We start from the raw sequence: 21,047 nt of genomic DNA, 5'->3' as shown, positions 1-21,047 counted from the left end.
CCCAAAATTGCCCTGTGTCCCACTTAAGTTCTCAAAGCTCGGCCTTCTGAAAGAGGGTGGGTTCCCGCGCTTTGCTCTGACGTCACGCGACAAGTCCTGCGCCAAATACGGGTGCCGAAGGGATCTGAATGGAGAAACATTTGAAGTCGGGTGAAATAAAAGCATGTCGAGGAGCGCAGTTCATCCGCGTCCATTCATAACGTCTAGGTACTATTACAGGGCGAACTTCCTCTGCGGTCAGTCGTTGTGACGGCCGAACGTTAAATCCACAAATAAATAAATCGCCAGGCCTGTCGCTGTCATGCTAAATGTCCCTGGCTGGCTAGCAGCTAGCTAAGTTGGCTAGTTAGCTAGCCTGAACATTACACTTACTAGCTAAGTTGTTCGCCAGTTTAGTGGTGTTAAATGCCGCGTCGGGGGAAAATATAGCATATATAAAGTGTGTTTGTGTCTTAACTGTAATCTGAGAGCTAGTCAGTGTTGGTGTTCCGGACGTGCATGCAGGCCGGACAGCTGAGATGGGCTTGGCTAGCTAGCTGGCTAGCAGGCTAGCTAACTAGAGCCAGCCCCAGAAATCCTTCTCATAACTTCAGCGGTAGTTTTTTTGTCGGTGCGATCGTGGCTGTAGTTCTGCTGCTAAACAAGAGCAATATAAGTGACCCAGTTTAACATCATAAACACCGTGTTGAAGTATTTACTTTGTGGATTTATTTGCATTAAGAAATATTAAGAGAATATTAGCACTATGCGTGCATGGGATAAGTCACTTCTGCTAAACGATGTGGTATTTTTATGCTGATTTCTCCTCTAGGTGTGAGTTGTAAGTCATTCCTCTTGCCTGTTTGAGATAAGTTAGTTCGTATGCAGTGATGTGATTTTCAAGCCTCGTAAACCCCCCCGTCCTCTCCTCCTGGCACGTGAGTAAACTCTCCTGCTTCAGGTTTCATCTCAGGGGTCTTAAGAAGTTCTGTTGTGAGCACAGATAGGTGATCATGTTAAACTCTTCATGCTCCACTTTACAGACAGTACTATGCCTCTGGAGGAGAGACCAGCTCCCACTGCTAAAAGTATGTATGAAACTGATTCATATCCTTTTTCCTCAGTGGTTCCCATCCCTGGTCCTGGAGACCCCCATGGACCGGGGATGGGAACCGCTGATTTAAGCCAGTCAGTTTTTTTTTCCTCATGTAGGAATTAATCGGTTCTTTGAACATTTAAATGCTAAGCATGGATATAATACATTTGATGTATATTTATGTGTATTTATATTTCAATTTTTTTTTCATAGATGCAGAGAGGGAGCAAACCGATGTGTCTAACAGGTGAGTTTTTACAAGAAAACCATGTCATACTAATGGTAATAAAAAAGCGTCTCTTGCCATTGCATGGGCAAGCATATTTGTATGGCAGTGGAGATGGTTTTCGTACATGCTTCTTTTACTGATGATGTGAGCAGAAGTAGGCAGTTCCAAACATCCGGCCACTTTCTGAGAATGTTCTTTTCTCATTTAAACAAACCACCAGACCAGTTGAATTTTCACACATTTCTAAATATCTCCCATTAGCATCCAAACTACCTTTCAATATTTCATGTAAGACCCATATGAAACTAATTACATCAAATCATATAGGATTATGCTAACTGTAATATTAATGGTCCCACCACAATGGCAAAGATGCCTGCTGGGTTAGTATAACATGGAATTAGTTGATGATAAAAGTATTATTAAAGATTTTTTGTATATATGTCTAGCCCTGTAAATGATGGCTGATGCAAATGGATGAATGGAGAAATCAAGTTTTATCTCTAAACTACTTAACTACTTCATTATATCCTATAATGGAATCACAGTGCAAGATTTTGCCCATGGCTGGAATTGCTACTAATAATAATACAAGCTCTCTATTTTAACTTAGTAGGAACGTGGTAGTAATTGCTTTAGTGTTCTGTATGTAATGTGTTATTTATGTTTTTTTTTACCATGTAGGACCAGCAGGGGGGAACAACCTGTTGCTGGTCCCTCAAACACCTCCCAGCGGCAGGGTTTCTGCAGCTGCTGTCAGGTCCTCTATAACAGTGTAGAACAGGTACGTAACTCCATTATTCATTCTGAGTGTCTACTTCTCACATGTTACGTAATTCTGCTCTTGCCACAGATGTATTGCATATATGTTTTGCAATATATATATATATATTGCATAAAAATATATATAGTGTGTCATATGAAATATGTCTTCTTAATGTGTCACTTGTTTTAGTGTTTATAACATAATTATTAAAAGGTAGGTATGAAAACAACACAGTAGAGCGGTAGTTAAAATTAAGGGTGACAAAGACTGGAATGTGCATTATATTCTAAAGTAGTTGTAATTTAGATATGATATTGGTAGGTATGATATTACATTTGGTTTGATAAAACATTGCCTAGCCCTGGATGGATATACATGAAGACTTGCAGGCTGCAGTTCAGCTATGTTTGCTGCCAGGTTTAGTGCTATACAGTATCATTGGTATATTTTAAAAATACATAAATTGGTTACTGGACTTTTTCATTTTTATGGTTTTTAAAACACTGATTATTCCTTACTGTTTGTTGGAATTTTGCAGCACATCCTGAGTACCAGGCATAGGGAGGTGGTGCGGGCTACAAGGGCAAATGTGTCTTCTGGCAGCCTGATGGAGAGATTTCTCCAGGATGTGCTTCAACACCATCCTCATCGCTACAATGACACACGGTACACTATATATCATGAAATTTTTGATTTCTTTAATAAACTTTAGATATTTATAAGGAAGGCCCTTGTGAGGCTGACATATTGCCGTAGTTTTACATTTTGAACCTGAGCCGATATATAAAGATTTTGGCCTGTATTTCATGTTATCAAGTTTTTATTTTCTTCAGCTGAATAAACTACTTTTAGAAATAAATGAATACTTTTGACAATTGCTCAATTTTGATGTAATAAACTTATTTTTATCTGTGAATGTTTTAAAAATCACCAATCCTACATTTTCATTTGACATATTCTAGGCCCACCCATGCTGACTTGCCTTGCCTGAGCACCTTACCAGTCCCAAGGGAAGTGTTGTCAGAGGTGTACTGCGGATCAGAGGATGATGGGGCCTCTGTTGGGACCCGAGAGGAGATGCCCAGCTCTGATGAAGAGTCCTGTCAAATGCTGCAAGCTGAAGCGACTGCCACATCTCGGGGTCGGAGTCAGCATCCACCAGAAACTTCCCTATGTGTGCCATTGGGCAGTGGTGCAGGAACAAGTGCACAAACTGGTCTGGGAACAAAGAGAACAAGGATGGAACCCCCTGCTTCTGAAAAATATTCCCCAACACAGGGCTTTTTGCATAGGACTAGTGGCAAGTCTGCAATGGACAAACCACATGCATCATCACAGTTGGCACAAACAGTTAATCCAGAATGTTCTCAAGCTCAGCCATCCAGACAACCATGTAGCTCAGAAACCCCTCCACCCCATCCTAGTGCCCCACAGTTTCTGCATAGGAAAGCGCACAGGAAAACTAATAAACACAAAGAGGGAAGTGATACCAGCCCAGGTTCTCGTGCTTCACTAGCCACAAAGTGCATTACCTCAAAAGGCCAGCCTGGGCTGTCACGGCCAACAGTTAAGGAGCCTGCATTATGGACAGCAGTGCCGCCACCCTGGAGGGGTCTACATAGGGAACGGACATTCAGTGAGCAATCTGACCATATACGAGAGGTGATTGAAGAGGTTATTGAAAGGTACTGCTATGGGCGCTGTCCCAAACCTAATCGCCAAGAAGATGAGAGCAGCTTTAACCTCAGCTTGCACTCAAAAAGTGAGTCTAAGGACAGTGAAGACTGGGACAATACCCTGCAGGTAGCATTACAGAAAAGCGCAACTGAGGACAAACATCTTGCTTGCCTTATGGAGGTGCACATAAACCTTGAAGACCAAGGATACAAAACCCAGCTGGACACAGCCTTGAACACTGTTTTGGAAAGTGAACAGACAGGGCCTGAGGAAGCCAAAGAGAACAAAGCAGAGGAGATCTTTCCAGATCTTCCACACATACCACAGTCTTTTGTGGGAAAAACATGGGCACAGGTGATGTTTGAGGATGATGTAAAGATAGATTGCATGGTGAAAGAGTTTAGACAGGGTCACTTCCGTTGTTATTTTGACAGTGAATCCCTGGCTAAATTTGGAAAGCATTGCAAGAAAGGGAAAAAGAATAAAAACCAGGAGAAAAAGACTGATGATGCTGAGTGTAAAGATGTCATGCCTCTTGTGGAGCACCATGAGGAGGACCCAGAATACACACCTGTGTTCAGGAAGACAAGGCGACGGATATACCGTATGGCATCACGCTGCCAAGTGGTAAAAGTGAGCCACGGAACACAGACTGTATCCCCAAGCTGCCCTGTAATACGAAGAAAACCATTACCTGAAACTGGTACCTTTTCAAATGACCCTGTACCTCAGAAGGACCCAAGCCCTGAGAGGACCCCAGACATGAAGACAAGACTGTGTGCGCTCAAGCTTCCCGCATCATACGGCAGGATTATGAGTCCTCTACAGCCCAAAACAGTAGTTTATGTTCTTTCTTCACCAGACGGTGGACAGGGTACCTTGAAGCCCACTCCAGTGAAAAAAATGGGCCGAAAGCGGAAGTCAAGTGACGCAGAATGTGCGCTTAAATACAAGTACAAGAAGACCCCTCTCAAATATTACGATCCTCTGACAAACAGAATTCTCAAGACTCCACCAAAAGGGATGTCCTCAACCCGCAGTACCAAATCGCTGTCCCATGTCCGACAGTTATTCCGTAGTCTCAGTCCAGACATAAACAAGGAACGCCATGGTTCAGCACACGGACGCTCACCCAGAGGCTCTAGGAAGGGCCGTGGTGGCAGTAGCATGGCAGATCTTTGTGCTTCTACCTCTGGATCTTGTCTGGATAGTGGAGGCCCGTCAGAACCTGGCTCTTCCATGTCCAGCAGCCGAAGAGCCTTGTTCAGCCGGTCCTCCATTTCCAGCGGCAGCCGGTTTCTTCTGGGGCATCTCATGCCTTGTGCTTCTCACACAGACAGCTCCTCCAGAACACAAGCCCCCTCTCACGCAGATGGTTCCTTTAAGGTTGCGGCAGCCGACCTAGAAGAGGACCATGCACAGGCACAAGTGGACCACCCACCAGTAAGGCGACGCTCACAGAGGCAGGGAGTTAAGGAAAAACCTCTGACTCCTGCAAAAAAGCCGTCATCACCCCCTTACAGGACTAAGAGGAAGTCAGTAAAAGCTGGGCCCAGGGCTAAATCTAGGAGCACTCTTCAGCGGAAAGTCAGCACCCGTGTAGCTGCAGGAGGTAGAGTATCTCCCCGCATCAAGAATTCGACCAGGGCTTCACTGAGATCAACAGCATCTTCTAAACTGGCTGTCTAACATCTACTGAATGAAGAGGAGACTGAATCTCTGTAGCATGCTATAGGACTCAGGACCAAGTCTGCAGGAGAATGGCCATAGCATATAGAGAAGGGGGTTCCCAATCCCAGTCCAGTCCAGTCCATCTCATTCCCTGCACAGTTTGTTGTTTTCCATACTTCTACGTAAGCTCGCCAGAAAAAAAACATAGTGGCATACACTATATAAGGTAAGGATTCTACCAGTCTCTTTAGGTTGTCAGAATTAAGGAACTGAAATGGACAGGAGCTTCTCCTGAGACTCTCAAGAGACTGCTATTATCCTTCCTGTTATCCAGGGCTGGCACTGTCGGAGGTAGATGTTGCTGTAGCATATGGGTAACAACGTCCCATGACAAGAGTAGGGTTCAGTTCCAGGGCTGGACAAGCACTCCATGCTACAGCAATAAAAGTCCTTGGGCAAGACTCTTAACTGTGCATTCGCCTACCTGTGTAACCCTTATCCAAATGTAACGCCAAATGCCATTAAACGAGTGAATGTCATTAAAGCAAAGAAATGCAAAAATTAAATAAGAAATGATAAATGTGATTCTTTTTTGTTATTCAGGCAGCTTACCTGACCCTGCTGGCTAATTAGTAAATAAGTCGAATCAGGTGTACTATGTAACTCGTTTAGTACAAAAATGCACAAGCACCATACGACATGTCCATACGACATGGCTCAGAGTGAAGGCTTCAGCTGAGGAATAGACAGGCTCTGATCTATAGATTTTGACCTGCCTGTAAAATTGAGGGTAACCAAAAGGGTACATCAACTTTTTAAACTGCGTTTCTCAGCCCAAGTCAAAGGATTCTTCAAGGTCTCTGCAGTGGGATGGGGTCTAGGATTGGGAGCCCCTGGAATAGAGAGAGAAATAAACTAGAAGGCACCGTTTTAGCCTAGGTTCTATAATATAAGGAGACAGACATAGACAAGAAGCTGGTCTGTCTGTCAAATGCTGTATAATTTTGCACAGTTGGATTTCTGGGTAAAGTTAATTTTTGTCAGTATTTGTTTCTTAGTCATATCATGCATATCCTTTTTTTAATGGTTAATCTGGATATTTTTTAAGTTTTTAATAAATATTTTTGTCAAATGTTTGAATATTTAATACGTATTGTACATTAAAGTTTTTATTAATTCTGTATAAACATGCATTATCTTTCTGAGACGTCACTTTTTTCACTTTCTGGACATCACTCCCCAGCGATGCCACGTTCTGATTTAAGGGCTGCTTTACTATTTTAATCTCACTCTTTCTCTTACATTTTTTTCTGTCCCTCTCTCTGTCCCTTTAGTGTCCTTTTCTTTGTCTTTTTTCTTTCCTTTTTCCTTTCCACCCCACCTCTTTCTAAATAGTATTGGATGGAGCTCTATCAATCACTCCAGAGAACACTCTTTCACAGCTTAATGCTGCCTGGCATTAGGCATGGTGTTCCTGCTTATATGCTCCAGAGAGTCCTATGGGCAGTACTTCTCTACAGGGACTAGGCAAGCTGTATATGTTTGTGTTTGCACATTTGTGTCAGCAAAGGGTGCAACTTAAAGTGGCTGAATGTGTTAATTAGAAGGGGTGTCCACAAACATTTAAATATACAGTGTGTGTGTATATAAGTCCTGCTAGAATAGGAATAGGAAATCGCCATCTCCACACTCTGGACTGGATAAAACCAATAACAGAGTGGACCAACACCAGCAGATGACATGGCACCCTAAACCATCACAGACTGCAGAAACCTCACACTGGATTTCAGACGCCTTGACAGACATCCCACCTCTCCTGCAAGTGGCGTGAGTCTCCCGCATTTTGGTGGCAGCTCCCTGACACTCGCAAATTATAAACAATATCCTGGATTTTTTTTTTTTTTTTAAGGACCAGTGAATTCTTGAATTCCTCTGCCTCAGACTCTAGAAACTTGATTTCCAAAGCAAAATTTACAGTCGTCTAAAAACAGGAGGACTTTGGAGCAACAGTCCAGTTCTTTTCCTCCTTAGCCCAGGAAGGGCGCTTCTGATGTTGCCTCAGGAGTGGCTTGATCTTAGGAATGCGGCTGTTGTAGCCTCTTTCCTAAAGACGTCTGGGAGTGGTGGCTCTTGAGGCACTGACGGCAGCCTCTGTATTTATATATATATATATATTTATATACATACATATACACACACAGTGGAGGAAATAAGTATTTGACCCCCCCACTGACTTTAAAAGTTTAACATAAAAAAATAAATGAAACGTCTCAATTTTGTGCCAGCTTTATTTTAACAGTGACACATAGAATATCAAAAGAAAAACTGAGAAAATGACATGAAATGAGAAATAAAAATGAACTTGAATTTCAGTGAAGAAAATAAGTATTTGACCCCCTAGTAAAACATCATTTAATACTTGGTGGCAAAACCCTTGTTGGCAAGCACAGCAGTCAGACGTTTCTTGTAGTTTTTTTATAAGGTTTGCACACACTTCACTTCAGGAGTAATTTTGGCCCACTCCTCTCTGCAGATCATCTCCAAATCCTTAAGGTTTTTAGACGTGCATTTGGAAACACGAAGCTTCAGCTCTCTCCATAGATTTTCTATGGGATTGAAGTCAGGAGACTGGCGAGGCCATTCCATGACCTTGATATGCTTCTTATGGAGCCACTCCTTGGCTGTATGTTTTGGGTCGTTGTCATGCTGGAAGACCCATCCACGACCCATTTTCAGTGCCCTGGCAGAGGCAAGGAGGTTGTCACCCAGGATTTTGCGATACATGGCCCCGTTCATCTTCCCGTCGATGCTGTGAAGTTGGCCTGTGCCCTTAAAAGAAAAACACCCTTAAAACATAATACTTCCAGCACCATGCTTGACAGTGGGGATGGTGTTTTAGGGTCATATTCTGTAGTTTTCTTTCTCCAAACACGTCGAGTTGAGTTGAGGCCAAAGAGCTCAATATTGGTCTTATCTGACCGCAGCACCTTCTCCCAGTCTCTCTCGGAGTCATTAATATGTTCATTGGCGAACTTGAGGCAGGCCTGGACATGAGCCTTCTTGAGCAGAGGAACCTTGCGTGCACTGCAGGATTTTAAATCATTACATCTCAGTGTATTACCAATGTTGTTTTTGGAGACTGTGGTCCCAGCTGCCTTGAGATCATTAACCAGCTCCTCCCATGTGGTTCTTGGCTGATTTTTAACCTTTCTCATGATCAGTGAGACTCCACGAGGTGATATCTTGCATGGAGCTCCAGGCCTAGGTCGATTGACAGTAATGTTGTACTTCTTCCACTTTCAAATAATTGCACCAACAGCTTTCACCTTCTCATCCAGCTTCTTACTTATGGCTTTGTAGCCCATTCCAGCCTTGTGTAGGTCAACAATTTTGTCCCTGACATCTTTCGACAGCTCTTTAGTCTTGCCCATGGTGGAGATGTTGGAGTGTCACTGAGTCTCTTGGCAGGTGGCCTTTTACACAGGTGACAATTTGGGACAGGTGTCTCTCATGCAGGTAACGACTTCACTGAGATGTCTGTGGGAGCCAACATTAGTCAACATGGTTTTTAGGGGATCAAATACTTAGTTCCCTCAATGAAATACAAATTATTTTTTATTTAAATATTATTTCATTTTCTAGATTTTCTTTTTGATATTCCATCTCTCACTGTTAAAATGAAGCTACCATAAAAATCACTGTTTAATTATTTGTCAGAGTACAAACTTTCAAAATCAGTGGGGGATCAAATACGTATTTCCTCCACTGTATATCAAATCAAAAATCAAATCAAATCAAATTTTATTTGTCACATACATAGTAATACATATTATATATGTATAATTTGCAGTGAAATGCTTTTTTTGACAGTCTGCCCACATCAACACTATTCAATAAAGATCTAAATTTAAACTTAAACTAAACCTTAACTTAATGAAAGTGCAAAAGTGCAAAAAAATAAATAAAAATAAAATAAGTTACATTTAAGTTAAAAAAATAAAATATAAAAATATGAACATTTAGAAATATAAGAAGCAAAAAAAGCAAAAAATATACAGATGGAATATATATATATATATATATATATATATATATATATATATAGAGAGAGAGAGAGAGAGAGAGAGGCTGACAGTGGCATGCAAAGGTTTGGGCACCTCTATTCAAAAGTAAAAGATGAACTGACTGATGATGAACTATTATCAGCAGAATTACTAAAGAAAATAACAAAGAAAAAGGGCCCAACGTCTCCCTGCATGGTGAGCACTTAGTAACACCCCCTTCAGCAAGTATCACAGCTGGTCAGTTCTTTTTGTGTCCAGTAAAGAGTCTCGGTTCTTGTTTAGTTGATTCTGTTTCCTTCCTTTTAAAAGGTTTTTAGTTCTGAGATTCTTGGGCCGTCTTGCTGTGCTGCTCTTTTGAGATCTATCCACAGGTTGTCCAATAATGTTAAGTCAGAGGACTGTGAGGGCCATGGCAAAACCCTCTGTTTGAGTCTCTGGAGGTAGCTGATACTGGTTTTTCCTCCCCAATTGTTAAGATTAGCCAATTACCCAACCTGCATGTTAGTACTCTCCCTCTATCACATATAATGCACCTGTTACCGGGAGGGTGAGGATGAAAACATGCAATGTATCACCGGGCAACCAGCGCGCTCAGAGGAAAGTGCCAGGTACCCGGCTCTGATGCATCGATGCCCAGCCTGCCAGCATCACACTGACATGATGTAGGTATGACCTAGACCAATTGTGCTCTTTTGGACTCTAGCTGCTGATGGCATGCAGCATAAAGATCATTACCCTGCCTCCTCTTTTTATCTTCAGCTTTTGCTACACAAACCCAAAGCGTCGACTGCTGGTTTTTGGAGGTTTTTCAGTTCAGATCTTCTACTCACTTCCTATTCACAGGAATTTTGACCAGGGGTGCCCAAACTTTTGCATCCCACAGTATACTATTCACTCACTCTCTTATTCTGTGTCTCCACGTTGGTTCTTCACCCCACTCTACGGTCCGTTGGTCCCATGAGACCACTTCATTAAGAGTATGAAGTCCAGTCCGCTTCCTCTCTTGCTTATCCCTCCGCGAACAACCGCTCTAATGATGCCTGGCGGGCACGGAGAGCTCGGATACTGAGGGATCAAGTGGGAGAGTTCAGAGAAACCCACCGGCACTGCAGGCTGCAACTCAGACCAGCGCCCAGATACGACATCACACATACGACCGAGCGGTACGTTAGAGCCACGGACCTGAATGTGACCCACGGAACTACACGCGCTCGCGAGGCTGTGCGCCGTGTTTAGCGCGGAGAGCTCGCGCTCGTGCGCAACTCACCTGACACGTCAGCGGATGCAGTGCGCAGGCGCAGTGGCTTCGCCCGCTGTGTGGGATGCTTGGCCACCGCCTTCTAGCCCGCACAACCGTCCCCTCCTTCGCTCAGCCAGTGCTCCCCACCCCTCCGCCTGTCATCCGCGCTCCCCAGCCAGCCCCATCCCTTCCACCGCCGATGCTGCATGCTGGATTTCCCCCCTCCTCTTCCAACCCAGTCCGCCTCGCGCCCTCGCGGGACGCGCCAAACGATTCGACCCCTTATTTTTTGCAACAATGGACCGGGACGCTCTTCGTAGCCTGACGCGTTAACGTCCTCTCCTTTTTTCCAGCCTTCAAATATGAATCATGCGTCTGATGCTCCAGCCGAGACTGCTCGCTAGCCTCCTGATAGCGCTGCTGCATCCGTTTTCCTCGGCGTCAACCGGTACGTATATTCGCGTTGGGACACCTGTCTGCGTCTTATAACGCTGTATAACGCTTTATTTCTCATAGCGCGCGCTCGCGCGTGTGTGTGTATGTGTGCATACCTCTTCGGGGGTGAGGAGGTAGTGACGGCGGGGGGGTGGTGGAGGGGGATATCCCCACATATCCTGTCGATCATCCACAGACCTGCATCCATCACTGATCTTCTCCATTGATACGCCTCCATTGCTTTGCCTTGCTTGTGTTTATTTATACGCAGCCCACTAAATAAAGGCTTAGCAGCAGTGTTAGCAGGCCGAGTAAGGAGAAGAGGAAGGGGGGGGGGGGGGGATCCGGAATCCCTGCGCCTGCACGAGGAGCCAAAGTGCATCCTAATTTGATTAGCTATTGCTAATAAACACGCAAGTGCGCACGCAGCCAGCAGCCTAGCCCGTGCTTGGAGGAGCGCTTGGAGATCGTTCGCATTGCTAGTTCTGTCATCAAGCCTCGTCTTGCTGGTGTCCTGGACCTGTCAGTGGTCTGGGCTTGTGTATTTTCTTGCATTTGAGTGCTTTTACTGTTTGTGTCTCAGTGATTTAATACCGCGCGCTCTGCTGGAAAACAGAGAAACAGCGCCCCCCTCCCCTACCTCCTCTCGCACTCTCCTGTTCATGTATAATTGACGGGCTTCCTGTCCGAGAGTTAACGGCGTGTGTCGTTGCCGCCTCGTGTCCCCGCAGTGTCCCCCCGCGCGGAGAATGAGGAGGAGCTGAGGCCGAGGGAGCGCGATGCCGGCAGAACTCCGCACGAGCACGAGGTGGCCGTCACCTACCCGTCACGCCTCGTCTACTACCTGAACGAGGAGGCGGAGAGCGCGCACCACGACCTGGATACGCGCGCGCGCAACCAGGCCGATGGCCAGGTGAGGTGTGGTGGGCGGTTACGGTGAAAGAGAGAGAGAGAGAGAGAGAGAGAGAGCAAAAGATGTGTGTATCCACTACAGAGAGTGCACGAGTGGGAATGTGTGGTAGGAAGAATGTGTGTGTGTGTGTGTGTGTGACTTTGTGGAAGCTGGTGGGAGTGGTAAGAGTGAGAATGTGTGTTAGGGGGGCGAGTGTGTGTGATGGAATGCTGGTTGAGCACTTTATTGTAGTGAGGCAAAAAAAAAAAAAAAAACAACAACTGCAAGTGCCCCCCCCCCCCCCCCCCATTTCCTCAGCAGCTGAGAATGGTGCATTGTGTACATTACCAGTTACAGTGTGCGCAACTAAACATGGTCCACCACCACCCCCCTCTCCCCATCTCTCCAGCCCCGACATCCCTTTTTCGCAAAAGTAGCACTCTACCTCAACCACACCCCCCTACCCCCCCAGCTGGGACAGAGGTTGGGGGTTTGCTTGCAGTGCACACACCTCCCGCCTGCCTCACGCTGCCAATGCAGCATTTCAGGTCAAAAAACAGCACCACAGTGTAATTTGAGTTATTCTTTTTCTGCTCCCAAAGGAAAAGTTCTTGTGTTGATTCATGGAGGTGTTATGATAAGATGGTGTGTTGAGGTGGATATTTTTAAACCTCAACCTTTTCTTCTGCGTAATTCTCTATTCTCAAGTGGTGGCATATGTGAACAGAGGTGGGTAAGAACTAGGAACTAACTCAGCTGCAGTGCCATAAAAGAAGTCTCTAAATCCTGAATTTGTGCACATTTTAAGCACTGAATGACTATCCTCAACAAAAACCTAATACCTAATAATACATAAAAAGGACCCAGAGGAGACAACAGTGTGATGTGTTATCAGTTTATAAAAAGAAAGATATTCAACCCCCCAACCCCCCCCCCCCCCCCCTCCATAGTAGCAATACCTGCAACCAAGCGCATTCTGTAGTGGTACTTAGTGTCTCACAATGCAATGGAGGGATTTTGGCCCACTCTTTTTTACAGAACTGCTTCAGTTATATTTGTAAGCCTTTAAGCAAGAGCCGCACATTTCCGGTCCTGCCAGAATAGGAACTAGGTCAGGGCTATTCCAAAACTGGCTTATTTTGTAACCACCCTGAGGTAGAAGCATGTGTGCGTTGGCCCATTGTCTTGTTGCATGACCCAACTCTGCCCTAGCTTCAGCTCACAGACAGATGTTATTTTGCCCCAATCCAATCTGAGCCTCAATGAGCTGCTGATTAATACGCGTAGTAAAATACCTTTATTTTTAGTAGCAGTTTCTATAATGAGATATTCTAGACTGATTGATTTAGTTTAGTAGAGTTTTCTTAAAATGACTGTTATAGTGTGTTTGATATCTTATCATCCAGTCTGACTCTCCTCCCTGACCAATCAGCTCACAGCTCCTTTACAACACTGCATTCATATCACTTTGTGTGTGGGTGTGAAATAGCTGGTTTATAGTGGGTAAATGTGCTGTGATTTGGGTTTATATAGCGTGTGTGTATTAGCATTAGCATTAGCTTCCACTTAGTTCTGAATGTGCTCTTCAGTGCTGGCTTAAAAACAAAGATAGGCGAGTGGTTCTCCTGCTGGTTAAAACAGAGCGATTCAGTGATAGTTTTACAAAGGTGCTGATATTATGGTCTGTTTTCATGGCCCACTGTAAAATAGCTCCACATTGCAGACTCGACTCTCAACTTTTTTTATTTACCTTTTTAAAGTGCTACCCAGGCCAGGCAGTAATGTCCATTAATGGCATCTTGATGCCACTCTCTGAATACCATAGTTAAACCAAAGACTCAGAACTGGATTGAGATCAAAATAGCTGATACTCATTAAAATATTAAAATAGTAATCTATTAAAATATGTATGGCTCCACTTGACTAGATCTAGTAGCAGCAAAGCATCCCAAAAAATGTCTCATGACACTACCACTACCATGCTTCACAGTTTGTATTGGTTCATACTTTGAACAGCAGTGTTAGGTTTTTGCCAGACATAACGGAATCATAGCACATCTGTCCATAACACATCTAGATCATCTGGGTGTTTCTTTTTGAACTTGAGACAAGACACATTTATATATTTATTTAGCAGTGCTTTCTGACATGCTGTCCTGCCTTGGATTTTTTTGTTTATTGACACTGAGGCAAGAGAGGCCTAAAGTTCTTTTAATGATGCTATTTTGTTCCACGTCACTTGGATGATTTTACACTTTGCCCTCGGGCAGATTTAGGACATTTGACCACCCCTGGGAAGATTGACTGCTTTTCTACACTTTCTTCCTTTGGACAATGTGACTCTGATCATAGTTTGGTGGAGCTCCAGAGCCTGAGAAATGGCTTTGTATGCTTTTCAAGTCTAATAGGCCATTAGCTTTTTTTTTAGATTCTGTGAAGATGTGACTGACAGGCTGAGCTGCCAAATTCACTCTGATTAAAGGTTTAGACTGGACGAGGCTCGTTCAAATCAATGCTTTTAACGTCTGAAGCGCTTACACTGCCTACTGTGCTTCAACTCTTAATAGCTCTAAAAACTTCTCAATTTGGTGGAAATATCTGGGGGTCCATACACCTTTTTTTAGAAACCAACAGCATGAAAGAATCACCAAACCTTTGTGTCAGATGTTCTAATAAATAAATAAATAAATAAAATGTGCACAAATTCTGAAATGTAGATGGGATAGACACATAGACACAGAATTGTAAAAGTGTTGTGTAAGTGTTTTCAAATGATAACACTGTATTCTACATCTCTACGTTATACATTTCTACTCTACCCAAGTAAAATTCTGAGTGAAGCAGAATTTTATTCTGCTGGTTCAGTACCGGACATGGCCTGCTGAAGGGCGTTTTCACACCTGCACCTTTTAGTCCAGTTAAATTGGATTTCACCCTTTGCTCGATTCGCTTGGGCAGGTGTGAATTCAGTAATCGCACTTGGGGGCAAAACAAACCACACAGAGACCCTTGAGACCTGACCTTAATTCGACCTACCTATAAGGTGTACTTCCCAGGCTTTGAGCTAAACGGCTCCCATAGCCAGGTGTTAACCGGGTATATTGCCCAGATAACTACTACAGCTATGCTCCATGTTAAATTTTACAGATGTATGCACTAGTCCAGAACACAGGACCTTACTCCGGTATTTTCTTTCTTGTTCCCACCCCACATGGTTTATTGTGACACATTGTGGTGCGCTTGAATTTTTGCTTGCATCACAACAAACCAAACCAAGGGAAAGATGCTCCAAGTTAACAAACTGGTTAGCTGATTCGGACCAGAGCAAACCAACTATTGGTGTGAAAACGACCTTACTGCTTCCTGCACCTTTTGCTTTAGAGCTGTAGAATTTTGTTAGATTAAAAGGGTCAAAACAGAGGAACAGCAGCTAACAACGTTTTAAAAGTCAATTCCACTGATTTTCAACATGTGATAATAATTTAGTTGATGAGATGTAAACAAAATCATTCAGAGTGGATTTTGGTGGAATAGTGCATTGTAGAAAACTCTGCTGACTCGGATTTCTCTACAGTGGTAGTGATAAGAACCAGGGCAAACACCACATCAGCTGCATATGTAACTATTCTATTAGTTATGCAAAACAGTGACTCCACACACATCTTTTTGTGTTATATATGGTTGTTCTCATACAAAAACCTTTTATCTCCAACTTTGCTGCTGTTTAACATAATTAATCTGGCTGATTATCTTGATGAATGGACCAATAGAAATGCTGCAAAATGACTTGGAATAAAATCCTTTTACGATGACTTCCATTTAATTTTTTTGCCTTCTTCTGTAAAGTTGCCATTTTGGAGATACAAGGTTGTTACGGGACAGGGCTGGCACCTCTCTGATATGAATAGGTCGCAACCCTATTGAAAAGGCATTAGATGCTTCGGCCGTCTAGTTCCATTCACCACTACTGTGGACAGTTCGGACTCAGTTGCATTTCTCAGCAAACCACTCTGAATGACTGACCATTTAATTACACATTACACTGCAGTTCTACAGGGAATTTCTACCTGATACTTATGTACTAATCTTCTACCTCAGTCATTATTTATGTATGTGTGCTTGCGTTGTTGGACAAACTCTCAGCCCATCCCTGTTTGTTTGATGAACTCCCGCAGGCCATTCACTTGGCCCAGGCGAGCTTCCAGCTGGATGCCTTTGGTTCCACTTTCACTCTGGATCTCACGCTGAACAAGTAGGTGTAGAGGTGTGTGTGTGTGTGTGTGTGTGTTTGTTTGTGTGTGAGCGCATGTGGCAAAAGTGGGGGGGTTCTGAGGGATTGAGAGCGCCAGTGTTACTCAGAGCCGTGGGCGGATGTTCATATTGTGCAGAACAGCAGAAATCTAGAATGAATGGCTAAGCATATATTATAATGGAGAGTGTGTGCTTCCAGTAAACCCTTAGGAGACTAAACCTTAGGGAACAAACAGGGTGATTTGGGATTCAGGGTGCCACTGTGTGTGTGTGTGTGTGTGTGTCTGTGGGTGGTGAGTGGGTGTGTATCTGAATAGCAGTGACTCACTGCAACGTCTGACTTTTTCATGTGGAATCTGAGCACTGAAATAGATAGTTTTGCAATCTGCTGTAGTGTGGGCAGCAGTTATAGGTCTGCTCGGGTGTCATAGACAATTTAAAGGATTGCTCATGAGTTTTCAACCTTGTAGAACTTAATATTTCAATAATTACCCAATAAGGTAATTTCCTAGGAATTTAACAAGACCTATTTTATTCTGAAATGTAATAACACTTAATAATGTAACAAGATAGTATTAATGATCAACCTGAAAATCATGTGCAGTCGAGATCCTGTATTAAAGCAGCATTATGCGAGAATTGGTGTTTCCTGCTCTTTGAAACACCCTTCAAGTTGGATATGCTTTTCTGCCTTTCTGGACAAACAGCGATACTGTTGCAGCATGTTGAAGCATGTGGACTGAGGCTGTAGTGTAATATTACTGAATTTCACACATTTCACAAATATGACACAGTTCTCGTGAGTGTTGTTCTGCACGCTATACCAGAGTTAGCACAGATAGAGATGCTATTCTCCCGACCACAAGTCAGTGCAGCATCAACATGATTATGAAGCTGTTATTTTTAGGCACAGATACCGCATAATGCTGCTTTAAATAACATACATTACTACATACATACACACTTTTGACCAAGTTAAGTGCAAATTTTTATTACATTTCCAAGTGTTGTTGAATTGTTGAAAGATTTGTACAATTTAAAGTGTTAAAACCCCACACTGAAAATTAATAAATAAATGAAAAGCCGCAGTCACAAGGCCTGGTTCGCATAGCAAGAAGAATTGGCTCGTTTACCAGCTCTGTTTTGGTTATGCTGGATTTTCTTTTAAGTGAGCTTACAAGAGGGTTTGAGGTTCATGGTATGCCATCTCCATGTACTTAAGTGTTACATGTACATGCATTTGTTAAACAACTGAAAAGGGATTCAAACCAACAACAGAGCGAGTTCACAATCAACTGTATGCTACAGATGCGTCAGATTACTTAGTTCTGTTGAAAGTTACTGGATTGTTCCTTTAAGAACACTTCAAGACTAGCTGGATATAGATTGCAGCCATATTTCTACTGTACAGTGCCTTAATAGTTGTCTTATTTTCCAGTGATCTGCTGTCCTCAGATTATGTTGAGATCCACTATGAGAAAGACAAACCAGTTTTGTCAAAGGTAAGAGGCACACTTACACACTTCATTAATCTACCCCTATTAAAATGCGGTGCTAAATTGTGTGTATATATGTGTCTTTAGGGAGGGGAGCACTGCTACTACCATGGTGAATTGAGAGGGAACGAAGCCTCTCGAGCGGCTCTATCGACTTGCAATGGGCTTCAGTAAGACACTCCCAATCCCTCATTTTTGTTTGTGTGTGTGTGTATCTGTGTGTGTGTGTGCAGAACCATGCCTGCTTGTGTTTGTACGTGTTTGGAGACACACTGTGAGGCCAGATGGCAGTGGAGTGCATGAAAGGTTTTGAATGTCATCAGTTAGTGTGTGGCAGTGTATCACAGAGAGAGAGAGAGGCAGAGGGAGAGGGCAGACATGCGTATCCGGGCTACGATAGCATTCACGGTATTTAATGTCGCAAACAGGTCCCTTTTTTTTTGCTGACCTTTCGTGAATCTTGTCTGTTCTGCTTTTCTTCTTTTCTCTTCTCACAGTGGAATGTTCGACGATGGGGTGTTTGTTTATCTCATCGAGCCCTTAAACCAGACTCACTCCACGGTAAATTCATACACTGTGTCCAAACTGGTCCCCTGATGTCTATATAGTGCCCTTATTATAGTGGTGTCTAACAAAACATAGTGGAGAATACTGAGGGTGCTTTTTCAGTCCCACAATGCACTGCAATATCTAGTGGATTACCCAGTCTAAGGGTGCGTCCCAGTTGCGTACTAATTACTAATACTGACTAGTTTATAAGAATGAATTATTTAGGGTAGATAAAAAGTGTAAAAGTTGAGTATACTCAAATATCCAAGACACATACTCTGAGCCATTGGTTTTTAAATGTGGTTACGATGGACACTGTCATACCTTCATGTGAAACGGAAAGGGAGGGGCTACTAACGCCTGGAACAATTATTAGAAAAATGGCCGATAACCCCAAGTGCAGCAGGAGAACCATGTTGGCTTAGCAATGCTTCACTTTGACTTTCTGTTAGGCTATGTTCAGACTGCCATCCCAAATCTGATTTTTGGTATGTCTAGATTGTATGCAGATTGTTTTCCGATAGTCAGGACAGCCAAAACCACAAGAAATGCGTTTCAGTCACGACCCTCTGGCCACTCAAATCGGATTTTTCCAATTTTCTTTTGCACCACTAACAACACATCAGACAACAATCAAAACAATCGGACATTAAATCCAGAGCAATGTCCGTCTCTCCTGCTTTAGTGTATGAAAGCAGCTTGCAAATCCAATCTGATCACCTGTTATTAAATAAGTCACCTCAGTTCAGTCATCTCACCAGATCTGATTTGAGAAACAAATCCAACTTGCCTGCAATCTGAACACGGCCTTAGTGGAAAAGGGTTTAGTTTGTTAATATTTTATATACTAACCAGCAAAACCTGCACTGTTAAGATTAGGATATAGTCTATAACTTAGTATTAGCGTGTGGTGTGCAATTGGGACGCAGACTATATTGGGACTACAGCCTACATCCTTCAGACCTGCCGACACACAGACTTAACGTGGGTGTTAACAATATTGGGTAAACTATCGTGACTAGAGTGGTAGCTTGTGGCTATCTTGGAGCTAACATTGACTTTCGTTAAATTACGTTAAATTACTTTTTTATTTTTAATTTGCAAATTTGATGTAATGACATTAAGAGGCCAGGAAGTTTGTTTGGGCATCTAAATAAAGTAAAGTGATGCATGGTGTCTGATGCTATGGAATGTGATTTCTTTTAAAGATTAATGAGGAAATCTTTATGGCGTACAAAATTGTTCACTTCAATCATTAAATTTTGTGCAAAGTCTTCAGTATAGCGCTCAAAATGATGTAGGGAACTTGATTAGTGGACCATTTATTTTTCTTATAATAGTGTTCTAATCAGTGCTTCTCATTTTCTAATGCTGAAAATTGGGAATAGGGAATATTTCTAGTGTAGTTGTGTAACTCGTCTTAAATATGGGTTAAACCTCAATTATTTCTCATTGTGAGATTGTTGTAAGAATGTAATTGTATTATTTAAAGCAGCATTGTGTAGCATTTCACCTTAAAAGAACAGCTTTAAATTTATTGTGATGCTCCACTGACTGTAATAGGAAGCAAAGCGTCTCTAGTGTTGCTGCTCCGGGTTCAGCATGCCAGAAACTGCACTGTGTAACTTTGTTAAGCGGGAAACAGCAGGCAGGAAAACGCTCACAAGAATTGTGTAACAGTTCAGGAAAGCATGTGTAAAGCTCTAGTCACATTGGGTTTTTGTGTGTGAAATTCCATGCATTTCAAAGAGATTCCCTGCGACAGGCAAAAAGTATGTGACTTCAGAGCGAATATATTGTGCAAACTTGTGCCTCGAGTCTTGTGATCTTTGACTTGCAAATTTGCGTCCCTGACCAATAGCGCTGCTGCTCTTGTTGTGTGACCTATGATGCAGCCTGTACTGTCTCTGCTCCGCTCCGAGCCAACATGGAGGAAACGCTAATTGTTGCACTTTCAAAACTGAGATTTTTTTTTGTGCGCATTACAAAATTACAAAATATAACACAAACAGGAGGCAACATGGTGCACAGTCAACCGGGAGGTGGGATTAGAGGGTAATTATCGTTTCTTCTGGGGTTTTAGTAGAATTAATAGCGTGTTAGCTGGTAACTGCTGAACCACAATGGAAGACTGCAATGCATTCCACACAAGTCATGTCCTTATGCATCCTTGATAACATGGCAAAACAAAGAATACATCTGGGCTTTCGGACTGTACTCGGCTAGATGTGAATTTTTGAATGGATCAGTGCTTGGGCTGCAACTGATGACCACAGGAACACAAGAACACAAGAGAATCGGCCCTAGTGTCACCAGGGCTTAAAGCAGGCCCTTTAGGGGTAGCTCAGAGTGCAAATTCCACTTCCTGACTCTAGTGGGAGCCCTGGAGCAAGAAATAGCAATTTTTGCGTAATGCTGCTTTAATTGAATTTGTAAATATTTTTAAATTTCAGAATGTCTAAAACTCAAAACAATCTCAAAATGAGAAATCTTTCCTGTTTAGCTCAGATTTAAGATGATTTCTCTTGCCAAGAGAGGTATTTGGAGTGAAGCAGCAGTGTTTAAGCGAATAGCGAAGGCGAATTTCAGTCCTCATGGTTCGAACTGTGACCTACAGGAGACCGAGTCACGACCCCACACCTTACGGCGGACGTCATCGCTCCGTATGGGCCGTGACCCTGCTGGTCTGGGTAAGAGTGCAT

General features: G+C 43.1%; 2 protein-coding genes and 1 pseudogene across 8 annotated transcripts in view; 2 read left to right on the top strand and 1 right to left on the bottom strand.

Moving 5' to 3' along the window:
* The first annotated feature begins 98 nt into the window (after nt 1-98).
* Nucleotides 99-6,558, top strand: zdbf2 (zinc finger, DBF-type containing 2). Of its 3 annotated transcripts, XM_072683700.1 has the most exons (7): nt 99-207; nt 812-917; nt 1,023-1,067; nt 1,289-1,322; nt 1,989-2,088; nt 2,609-2,736; nt 3,033-6,558. In XM_072683700.1, the coding sequence occupies exons 3-7, from the start codon at nt 1,031-1,033 to the stop codon at nt 5,434-5,436; spliced, it is 2,703 nt and encodes a 900-aa protein (XP_072539801.1). In that variant the 5' UTR covers nt 99-207; nt 812-917; nt 1,023-1,030; the 3' UTR covers nt 5,437-6,558. The 3 variants fall into 3 exon arrangements, with proteins under 3 accessions (XP_072539801.1, XP_072539799.1, XP_072539800.1); XM_072683698.1 differs by having other exon boundaries at nt 812-1,067; XM_072683699.1 differs by lacking the exon at nt 99-207 and having other exon boundaries at nt 241-1,067.
* Nucleotides 6,559-7,399: 841 nt separating this feature from the next.
* On the bottom strand, nt 7,400-8,849 carry LOC140559456 (uncharacterized; annotated as a pseudogene).
* Nucleotides 8,850-10,767: 1,918 nt separating this feature from the next.
* The window catches only part of adam23a (ADAM metallopeptidase domain 23a), a 37,876-nt gene continuing 27,596 nt past the window's right edge, over nt 10,768-21,047 (top strand). For all 5 annotated transcript variants that reach the window (XR_011979926.1, XM_072683696.1, XM_072683694.1 and 2 more), the window contains exons 1-7: nt 10,768-11,170; nt 11,889-12,070; nt 16,225-16,301; nt 17,739-17,802; nt 17,884-17,966; nt 18,294-18,357; nt 20,963-21,035. Coding sequence is in view for 4 of the 5 variants with exons in the window: in XM_072683696.1 (XP_072539797.1) it covers nt 11,092-11,170; nt 11,889-12,070; nt 16,225-16,301; nt 17,739-17,802; nt 17,884-17,966; nt 18,294-18,357; nt 20,963-21,035 (622 nt within the window). In the remaining variant the exon portion in view is untranslated. The remainder of the gene's footprint in view (nt 11,171-11,888; nt 12,071-16,224; nt 16,302-17,738; nt 17,803-17,883; nt 17,967-18,293; nt 18,358-20,962; nt 21,036-21,047) is intronic.

The sequence above is a fragment of the Salminus brasiliensis genome, chromosome 7 (assembly GCF_030463535.1).
Source record: "Salminus brasiliensis chromosome 7, fSalBra1.hap2, whole genome shotgun sequence".
Taxonomy (NCBI): Eukaryota; Metazoa; Chordata; class Actinopteri; order Characiformes; family Bryconidae; genus Salminus; species Salminus brasiliensis.
This window is presented reverse-complemented; position numbering and strand designations above follow the sequence as displayed.

What these genes read in the sequence shown, in the direction of transcription:
- zdbf2 (XM_072683698.1), top strand. Translation starts at nt 1,007, where the DNA reads ATGCTCCACTTTACAGACAGTACTATGCCTCTGGAGGAGAGACCAGCT. An exon ending in ACCAGCTCCCACTGCTAAAA is followed by an intron (nt 1,068 to 1,288) that starts GTATGTATGAAA and finishes TTTTTTTCATAG; the next exon opens with ATGCAGAGAGGGAGCAAACC. An exon ending in CAAACCGATGTGTCTAACAG is followed by an intron (nt 1,323 to 1,988) that starts GTGAGTTTTTAC and finishes TTTACCATGTAG; the next exon opens with GACCAGCAGGGGGGAACAAC.